General features: G+C 44.6%; 1 protein-coding gene across 1 annotated transcript in view; it reads left to right on the top strand.

Moving 5' to 3' along the window:
- LOC132823323 (M-phase inducer phosphatase 1-B-like) overlaps positions 1-6,141 on the top strand; it is a 55,207-nt gene extending 49,066 nt beyond the window's left edge. Inside the window, exon 16 of the mRNA XM_060837010.1 lies at positions 2,304-6,141. Within this exon, the coding sequence (XP_060692993.1) occupies positions 2,304-2,444 (141 nt within the window). The 3' untranslated portion in view covers positions 2,445-6,141. The remainder of the gene's footprint in view (positions 1-2,303) is intronic.
- Positions 6,142-10,399: the final 4,258 nt, after the last annotated feature.

The raw sequence follows: 10,399 nt of genomic DNA, 5'->3' as shown, positions 1-10,399 counted from the left end.
TGGAGTTGACATTGTCAACACCTTCCCTTCCCATGGTTCATGGCCATTCCAAAGGTTATGGTCTTCACCAACCCTGGCATTGATCATTCCCAGAGGAATGATAGTTTTCTTTGGGGATACTTGACAAAGCGTGGCAAGGTTGGCATACAAAGTACTCCTCCAAGTTAAGGGTTGGGGCATAAGTGTTCCCAACCATAGTCATCTGCTTATCAGTGGGCATCTGGCAGATGGTCATGAGTCACACGTTGATCCCCATGGGAAGTTCAAAGGCAACTGATGGATCCAACAACGGGAATTCTGGGCTACCCTTTCCCAAAGGTGTCACCACCTACAGCTGCCCTTCGTCTGTAGGCGAGAGCAGCTAGGTCAATCCGAATCTCTTTGGTTCTCTGGTTATGGTGTCTGTTCTCTCAGGTTGTTCGCTGTTAGCTGGGTCAGTCAGGGTTCTTACGTTCCAGGCTCCAAAGCCTATCCTCCTTTTTTCTCTATCCAAGTGTGGATGATCTCTCTGGATGCGATAATCTAGTCAAGGGTTTGGAGGCAGGCTAGTTTTAGGGTAATTTTTCTAATTCCCCATCCCCTGGGGTGAACAGACCAGGTCCTAAATACAGCTGCTCAGTCATTGGAACAGTTGCTGAAATGCTCTGGCCCAGGAGCGAGATGAGGGAACCTGACCCCCATTGCCTGATGTGTCCGCTGGTGACCAGAGATTCCAGATATCACCATCCTGCTCCCTCCACCACTAGCTGGTTGCCATAGGATGTCTGCCTGGGTAAGGCTGGTGGGAGGACACCCGGGTGTGGAGAAGCTGGTGTACAGTCCACCCTCCCAATGGACCTCAGAGCCCAGAGGCATGGAGAGCAAGATGACTGGTGACCCTTCTCAGTCATACCCTTCATTCACCATAGCAACTGTTGATTCTCCAAGGCGATGGTCTTGTGCTATTATCACTGGACTGCTAATCCAAAGACCCAGCTAATGTTCTGGGGACCCGGGTTCGAATCCTGCCATGGCAGATGGTGGAATTTGAATTCAATAGGAAAAAATCTGGAAATTAGCATGTAATGGTGACCGTAAATCCATAGTCAGAAAACCCATCTGGTTCACTAATGCCTTTCTTTTAAGGGAAGGAAACTGCCATTCTCCTGGTCTGGCCTACATGTGACTCCAGACCCTCAGCAATGTAGTTGACTCTCAAATTGCCCCCTCAGCAATTAGGGATGGGCAGTAAGTGCTGGTCTGGGCAGTCATGCCCACATTCCATGAATGAATAAAAATAAAATTCAGCTATCTTCCTCTGCTGTTGAAGTTGTCATGGATTGCACTTAGTCTGGAACTTGCCTCTTGACCCTTCTCATGGCTGACCCTGCCAGGGGCTACGCTCCAGGCGGTTTAGCTCCTGGACATGCACAGGCGCCTCCCACCACAAGGTGGCCATCCTCAGGGAGGACCTGTGTCCAAGATGTGAAGTCCTTTGGAGACTGGTGCACCCAAAATTCAGCTAGATGTTAAACACATTTGACAGGCAGCCTCATGACCTGTCTGATAAAGGCCCCTTCTTTTTAAAACAAAAAATCAGTAATGCTTCCAAAGTTCCAGAGGAGCAACAATATTTCGAAAGTAGCATTGCCACTCTTGTAACTTTTTAAACATGCTTTTGGAAACTTCAAGTTCTGGAAACTGCTCTACTATATCTAATGGGAAGTGAAAATCTTTAATTAAATGGCTTTAATGAACCCACTTTTAATTAAAGTGGTTAGCATTGCTGCCTCACAGCACCAGGGACCCGGATTTGATTCCAGCCTCTGGCGACTGTCTGTGTGGAGTTTGCACATTCTCCCTGTGTCTGCGTGGGTTTCCTCCCACAGTCCAAACTCATGAAGGTGAGGGTGGATTGGCCTGTGCTAAATTGCCCATAGTGTCCAGGGACATGCAGGCTGGGTGGTTTAGCTAAGGGAAATGTGGAGTTAAGGGGATAGGGTGAGAAGCTCCTCAGAGGGTTGGTGAGTGTCTCGATGGGCTGAATGGTCTCTCTCTGCACTGTCAGGATTCTTTTGTGAAATCTCATCTGGAGAGGAGCCCATTGTGAAACATGCACTTTGTGGATCATCTGTTGAGAGGCCATTGCTCTCATGTTGAGGGTTCCTGGGTGCTGGGGAAGGGTTTTGAGGGGAAATGTCATTCTTATTTCAGTCAGCCGCCTCAACACACACTGACTATGGATTATCTCCTCTTCTGAAATCTGGGACTGCCTGATGTGCTTTTTTTTAAAAAAAAAACTCCTTTCCTTTCCCGTACTGCAGAATTACTGCGACCCTCCAAGATACTGTCCCATGGACCATGAAGCCTTCCAGGAGGAGATGCTGAAGTTACGGAGAAAGAGCAAGTCCTGGGCGGGAGAGCGTCGGAGGCGGGACCTCATCTCCAGACTCAGGAAGATGTGACCAGCTGAGAGGAGCAGCCAACGAACTCCCTCTCGCCTTTCGATAGGTGCTGCCCTTTTACTGGTTTCCTCCAAAACTGGTCCTAAGCTATTTTTGACCTTCCAATTCTTGCATAACCCGATACAGCAGGGAAAGGACTGTCTAAATCCTGCAACATCAGAAAGCAGGACAATTATTACCAAGTGTCAAGTTGGTGCAAAGTGGATTTGGAAGGCAAAAGAGTTTTTTTTAATTTAAAACCACTTTCACTTCAAAGAATTTTATTTTAAGGATAACCACATTAATTTAATAGAAGCTCCTGGTTTTGACCTTGTGACATTCTTTTTCTCTTGATCCCCTGCTCAACAGGTCAGGCAGCACCCGTGAAGAGAAATCAAAGTTAACGTTTCTGGTCCAGCGACCCTTCCTCAGAACCAGGCCACCGGACCCAAAAATGTTAGCCCTGTTTTCTCTCAAGACCTTTTCTGGCAATGTCTGTTTCTGGTTTATATAACCCTGGTTCTTTTTGGTTTTCACCACGATGTTGGCCCTGCTGTAAATTTCCAATCTCACGACTCAGTTGGAAGAATAGCTGGCTACGTGTCCACCTCTCTGATCTTCCATCACACAGTTGCCTTGAGCTAGCAGGGTTACAGAACTGGGAATGGCCAGCTATAGTAGACTTTCCCCTTGCACTATGAGCAGATGCTGCCAAACAGGTTTTGTTGTATTCTGTCTCCCAAGCTGCCTTGTTGGTGCTAGAATCTTCTGCAACATCACATTCCATGTGGTACCTGCCCCTGGACCCTCTTAGAGCATCTGTGGTAGATGTCAGTGTTGTGTAATGAGCAGTCATCAAAACGGTCTACTTTCACCACCCTGCTGCTCTGTCATGTGCCGTAGTTTCTCTCTGATCACTCTCAATGCCTGAAGGAGACGCCTGGGGCTGCTCTCAATGTTAAACAAGATGATTCAAAAACCGGCTATTGGAAATTCTCAGCAGATCTGACCGAACCGTTGGACCCTTGTGACTTTTCATTGCAAGTCTGTTCTTGACTCCCTATTCTCTCTCTGCAGATGCTGCTGTGTTTCAGATTTTTGCTTTTGATTTTTGAAAACCGTCCAATCAGGCTGTCATGACAAAGTAAGGGGCTGGTACTTGTGCTGCTATGGCTTTACCCGACAAGGCTCAGGGTGTTGTTTGACTGTGAAGGACGCGGGCATGACCTGATCCTGCCTGACATGGACATTGCAGCTGGCATCCACTGGGCAGTGAGCTTTACACTGTGTGGAACACTCCTCTGTCCAATGCTGCCCTGGCCAATATCAATGAATGCAATACAACCCTTTGCTTCCCCAGCACTGGGAAGGCAAGAACCAAGTGATGTACTTGCTTGCTGTAAGCTGTACCCACATGTAGCAGCAAGTTGTGGGTCTGGTATCTAAAACACTGCATCAGTGTCTGTGTACAATGCAGAAGCCAAGTACTTAGCATTTATAATAGTACCCTGGTTTCCATTACTTTAATATACATTAATTTGGTAAAATCTTGATTTCTTTACCATAACAGCTATTTATTTCAGTTCAGGAAGACTTGCTTCTGGGTACAGAAAACTAAAGAACTGTGGTTCTTTAGTGGAAATCTGAAATAAGATTTTCCTTTTTGGGGGGGGGGGAGAAAAAAAAGCACCTTTTTTTGTTTTTTATCCTCCCTCTCCTTCTGTAGCTCTCACTTGAAGTACCATTAGCCTTCTATACACACACCCATTCTCCCTCGGGGCTAGTGACTGCATTGAACTGTTCCACTCTTTGGGTCAAACCTTTGGGTGAAGTTTGTTCCTATCTTCACTTGGTCAGTGATTTCTTGCAAAACTCACTGGACGGTGATCACAGATTTTCCCAGTTCCCTGATGCTCCCACTCTATCCCAAAGTTTAAGGGTCAGCATAATGCCAGAGGTCTGATTGCTAGCTTGGTGAAATGTAATTTTTATTTCAGACAGGAAGAATTGGGTACGTTCAGAGACCTGTTGACCCTCAAACATTTGGGATCTTTTATTTTGGAAGGGTCAGATTTTATTGTTGTGTTTAAACCCTTTTTACTTCCAGGTTGAAGTTTGGTTCGATTTTTTTTTTAACTGGAGCTGGATACTTTTAAACAAAAATTTAAGGAGTGCAACTCTGAAAGGGGTTTTATTTGAAGACATATATAATATAGCGTAAATGTTTTAATTTGATTCTTTTTTTCCCAAGGGATGCATATTTATAGACAAGTAAAACAGGCTCCAATGATGAATGGGATGCTGAGGAAAAAGCTGTTCAGAAATTATGTTGATTTAAGTGTAACCAACTCTAAGAAGCTTGTGTAGATTAGATAGGGATGAGGTATCTTCACCTGGATCGTCGTGAGGAACTCTGGGAATACTCATAGCACTGACTATTTCTCCATTGTTTTTCATTCTTTGAGAAACCATATTAAGTGCCTGTAAACCAACATACAATGCTTTTGGGGCAGCCCATAGCTACTGGGAATCCATCTCCTGCTCTAACACCAGTCTCTTCCAGTGGAGAGAGCATTGCTTTATTTGAAAGCTTAATTCCTTCCGAGTGGGGCTAACTGTAAATAACGCAGCTAACCTGGTTAGCAGCAACTCCAGCCAGACCCCCGAGGACGGCAAGGAGGATGGTCGAGCTACAGGGTTGTATAAAATATATCTGTAATCATTCCACATAAATTAGACCTTCATTTTCCCATTCGTGGCAATTATTTCCTTTCATTGACAAGTCTAGGATCTGTCTTTGGTGCTGGAATCATGATGTAGTTGATCAGATCCTGCGACCTATTGGTCAGCCAGGGACGTACTAATGATTTTCCCCACTTCCACCCACTGGCACAAAGCCCAATGTTCTAATTATTTCTGCAGGTATGACATCTCCCTGCCTTCCCTTAGAATACACTTCAGACTTGGAGGGCTCAGTGACACACGTGTTAATACTGAGACACTGTGTTTGCTGAGACGTGGGTTCCCTTCCCTTGAGTTCACCTCTGTGATTGGCTTTGGAGTGATTACATTTCAAAGCTGGTGGAGAGATACCGAGCTCTCTCTCTCTGTCTCTGCGCATTCGCTCGCTCTCTCTTGAACTGATCCTCTGATACCCATGAGGAATGGAGCAGGGTTAGATCCCGCTGCAGAGTGCTGGGTCTCCACATTGGCTAGATACCGACTATCCACAATGACAAAGTCAGTGAATGCAGACTGCGGTCTCCATGTGGTCAGTTTATTTAATAACTACTCCCTCAACCCTGTCCTCTTTCTTATTCCCAACATTGAACTTTTTTTATAATTAACTTTGCACTGTTTCTATCTCTCCATATTGCTGCCTAAGGACTCTTTAAAAAATGTGTATTTTGTTGCAGTTAAAGCAGTGCTACACACTGGTGTGTACTTCAGTTAGCATTGTTTTTCTTACATGGCCATTAAAAGTTTTTATTTTTTATTTTTAGTCCTCCTTTTAATTGTCATTGCTTTTCCAAAATAACAATCTCCAGTGTCCTATTTGAAGCAAAACTGAGCCAATCGCAGCCACTAGATGCTCGTCAATAATTCAATTCAATATCTGTGTATAAACTATTTCAATCTAAATGTAACTTTGCTACCTAGGGATAGTGATACACTTCAATTTGTTGTATGCAATAAAATCTGAGCATTTGGCAGCGAGCCTGTTTTGTCTTGAGAGTGAATTATTAACATGTATCCTAGAAAATTACTTCAAGTTTGTCACATTTCCACCACCTTATTTCTTGCCATTGAGCTGCTTTCACTTGGGGAAGATGATTGTTATGAAGACTGAGGGGGAAGAGAATTTCAGCAAACTTAATGATCCTCAGATGGTTGAGGAGTAAAAAGGACTATTCTGTGAATGTTTTTTTTTAAAAAAAAATTCAGCATGCTCTGTGCAGTGGAACCTGGGTGACCTTGTGTATGAATCACAGAAGGTTGGTCTGCAGGTACAACAGGTAATCAGGAAGGGACATGGAATTTTGTCCTTCATCACCAAAGGAATTGAGTTTAAAAGCAGGGAGGTCATGTTGCAGCTGTACAAGGTACAGGTGAGGCCACACCTGGAGTACTGTGTACAGATTTGGTCTCTTTACTTGAGAAAGGATGTCCTGGCACTGGAGGGGATGCAGAGGGGGTTCACTGGGTTGATTCGGGAGTTGAGGGAGTTGGCTTATGAGGAGCAAATGAGTAGACTGGGAGTATACTCATTGGAATTTAGAATAGGGAATCTTTATAGGAACATAAAATGATGAAGGGAATAGATGAGCTAGAAGTAGAGGGGACATTTCCACTAGCAGGTGAAAATAGGGCAAAGGGGAATAGATTTAGGACTGAATTGAGAAGGAATTTATTCACCCAGAAGGTTGTGAATCTGTGGAGTTCCTTGCCCAGTGAAGTAGTTGACACTACTTCAGTAAACGTTTTCAAAGCTGCAACTATACAAAACGCTGGTGCAGCCACACTTGGAATATTGTGTACAGTTCTGGTCCCCATATTTCTGGAAGGATGTGGAAGCATTGGAAAAAATGCAGAGAAGATTTACCAGGATGTTGCCTGGTCTGGAGGGAAGGAGTTTTGAGGAACGGCTGAGAGACTTGGGTCTGTTCTCATTGGAAAGAAGAAGGCTAAGGGGGGGATTTGATAGAGACATACACGATGACCAGAGGATTAGATAGGGTAGACAGTGAAAGTCTATTTCCTAGGATAATGACGTCAGTGTGTACAAGGGGGCATAACTACAAATTGAGGGGTGATAGATTTAAGACAGATGTCAGAGGCAGGTTCTTTACTCAGAGTGGTAAGGGTGTGCAGTGCTCTGCCTGCCAATGCAGTCAACGCAGCCACATTAGGGAGATTTAAACAATCTTTAGATAAGCACATGGATGATTTTGGGATAGTGTAGGGGGACGAGCTGAGAATAGTTCACAGGTCGGCACAACATCGAGGGCCGAAGGGCCTGTTCTGTGCTGCACTGTTCTATGTTCTAATACTTTTTTTGAGAAGTAAAGGAATTAAGGATTATGGTGAGTGGGTGGGGAAGTGGAGCTGAGTCCCTGAAAAGATCAGCCATGATCATCTTGAATGGGATAGCAGACTCGATGGGCTGAATGGCCTACTCCTGCTCCTGGTTCTTGTGCGTGTAATTTGGAGTTTTTGTCCTGAGCCTATAGCCCATGGCTGTATTCAGTGAGTGTCTGATCATGGTGGGGCTGGATTAATGCTCCTCCCTACTCCTGACTCCCGATTTCATCTCCCCACCCCCTCGCTCCTCAACAAGGTATTTTCAAATGTGCATCAGATGATGCAGAGAATGTGGGGCCAGAGCTCACGAATGGGTTAGTATTTAGGGGGGTTGGCTTCTCAGAACCTGATCTACAATTTTGAAATCTGATTTTTTGTGTTTTTCTTTTGTCAGTATTAGATTTTTTTTCATTGTCATATACTCCAGTACAAGAGTACAGTGAGAAGTTTACAATGCCACCTCTCGTGGTACCATTTTAGGTACAAATCTTCAGATACGTAAAAGAGGAATAAAGAAGAAAGGTTGTTGTATTATCATACTGTGACTCATAGAATCTATTAGAAATAAGACTCCGTTAGGAGGATAGACATTACAGTCTGAAACAGATTGCAGGTAAAAGTGACATTGCAGTAGCTCGGTGCAGAGGCCTTCCACATGTGGTCCGACCAGCCAGCCCAACAGCCCGTCTCTAGGCCTAAGCCTGCTCCAGACCTCTGGCCCACTCCTCTCCTGCTCTCAGCTGCTCCAAGGTCGGTTTCCTTATTAAAGAAAAACTTTTTTCAAATCTTTAAAGGGTGGGGGAAACAAAAAGGAAAAAATAAAGCAGAAGGGTGGACATGCCTTGGGGTGAGGATCCTGAATATTGTCCCCACTTCACTATGGCTCCCTGTGGTTGCTACTGGCTTGGCCAACATGCATTACTCCTGCCTGACGTTAAAGTGAGCTGCTGCCTTACATCAGTGCAGTCTGGGTGTCGCAGGTAGATCCACAATGCTGTGAGGGAGGGAGTCTTGCAGGTGGGTGGTGTTCCTGTGCATTTGCTGTCCTTGTCCCTCATGTCTTTTTTTCTTTATACATTCATGGGATGAGAGTGTCACTGGCTAGACCAACATTTGGACCCTATACCAACAACCAGCAAACCAAACATTTACAGAATACCCTGCAACAAACACTATATTGGACAGACAGACAGGAAACTAGGCACCAATAGACCTGACTCACTCTCACTGGTGTCCTTACACACGGATGAGGAAGGATACCACTTTGACTGGGACAGCTACATTCATCCTGGGACAGGCTAAACAGAGACACGCATGGGAATTCCTAGAGGCCTGGCATTCAAACCGGAACTCCATCAATAACCACATGAATTTGGATCCTGTTTACCAACCTGCGAGAACAAGAATTGGGAATGATATCACCCACCTTAACAGACCAAGGCGCACACAAATAGAAAGTGGGACAGAACTGATGATGTTACCGCGCATGATTGGGAAACATCTGAAAACAAACTTACCAGCTCATTGAGCAAACTTGCAACCTAGACTGACGTTTAATGCCCATCCCTAATTGTCCAGAGGGCAGTTAAGAGTCAACCGCAATGCTGTGGACCTGGAGTCGCGTGTAGGCCAGACCAGGTAAGCAAGGCAGTTTCCGTCCCTAAAGGACATCAATGAACCAGGTGGGTTTTTCCCTGACAATCAACTTGTGGGTCACCATTAGTTTCTTAATTTCATTCTTTTTATATTGAATTCAAATTGCACCATCTGCCTTGGCAGAATTCAAACCCAGATCCCCAGAACGTTACCTGGATCTCTGGATTAACAGTCCAAGAATACTATCACTTTGCCATCGCCTCTCCACATTTTCAGAGGTTGCTGTTGGATGGGGATTCCTCGCCTCTGACCACCTGTCACAAGGCTGACTGCACTGTTGCTCACCTGGGGCTTGATTGATTGTCACCACATCCTTTTTGAGTAGTGCTCTGCAGGTCTCACTTGATCTGGTGTGGTAGAGGGGAGCAGTTTATTAATCTAATGGGAAGGAGCTCTTATTGCATGTTAGTAACAAAGTAGGTGTGTTACACTACTGATATGGAGTCTTCAAGATCCATTGCACAGGAAAAGGCCCTTCGGCCCATCAAGTCTGCGCCCGGCAAAAACACACCCTACCTATTCTAATCCCATTTTCCAACACTTGACTCATAGTATGCCTTAACAAGCTGGAGAAGTATTAGCTGTGATCTGATCAGTGGGTAAAGGGTGTTCAGATTGATGGCTTTTTGAGTGTAGAAGTGTCTGTCAATTAGTTTGACTTAACAAAACATTTTGCTAACTAATGCTTGTGCCAATTTAAATACTGTTGTGATGAGGAAATCAATGCTTTCTGTGTGTGTTGTAGCTTAAATTTAATGGATGATAATTTTTGAGGATATCAGAAGAATTCTTCAATACTCCTTTCTGAGCAAGTGCTATATCCCCATATCAACAGAAATGGAAGATCATGTTACTAACCACAGTCACCTAACAAAGGGGATAGCAAGAGACCTCTTACAGAGACGGGGGAGTTCCTGGACTTTATATTAACTTCTCCAATGTCCCAAGTTCGTATGACTTCATTGTAATGGTTAATGCTTAAGGTACTCCTCCATGTTAAACCTTATCAGTAACAGTCATTATTCTGGAAGGTGCTGTGCAGTGCATTTTGTAGGCAGTACACAAGCCTATTTCTGGATAATGGAGTGAGTCAATGTTTAAGGTCTTGGAGCTGAAATATCCCATCCCTTCAAGGCATTGCATTGTCAGTACACCTCCGCGCTCAACTGCTCTCCACCTCTGACACTGTTTCTTATCTATCGAACCATCTGTGTCCCTTGTCAATTTCAATCGTACAA

Source organism: Hemiscyllium ocellatum, chromosome 16 (genome assembly GCF_020745735.1).
Source record: "Hemiscyllium ocellatum isolate sHemOce1 chromosome 16, sHemOce1.pat.X.cur, whole genome shotgun sequence".
Taxonomy (NCBI): domain Eukaryota; kingdom Metazoa; phylum Chordata; class Chondrichthyes; order Orectolobiformes; family Hemiscylliidae; genus Hemiscyllium; species Hemiscyllium ocellatum.
This window is presented reverse-complemented; position numbering and strand designations above follow the sequence as displayed.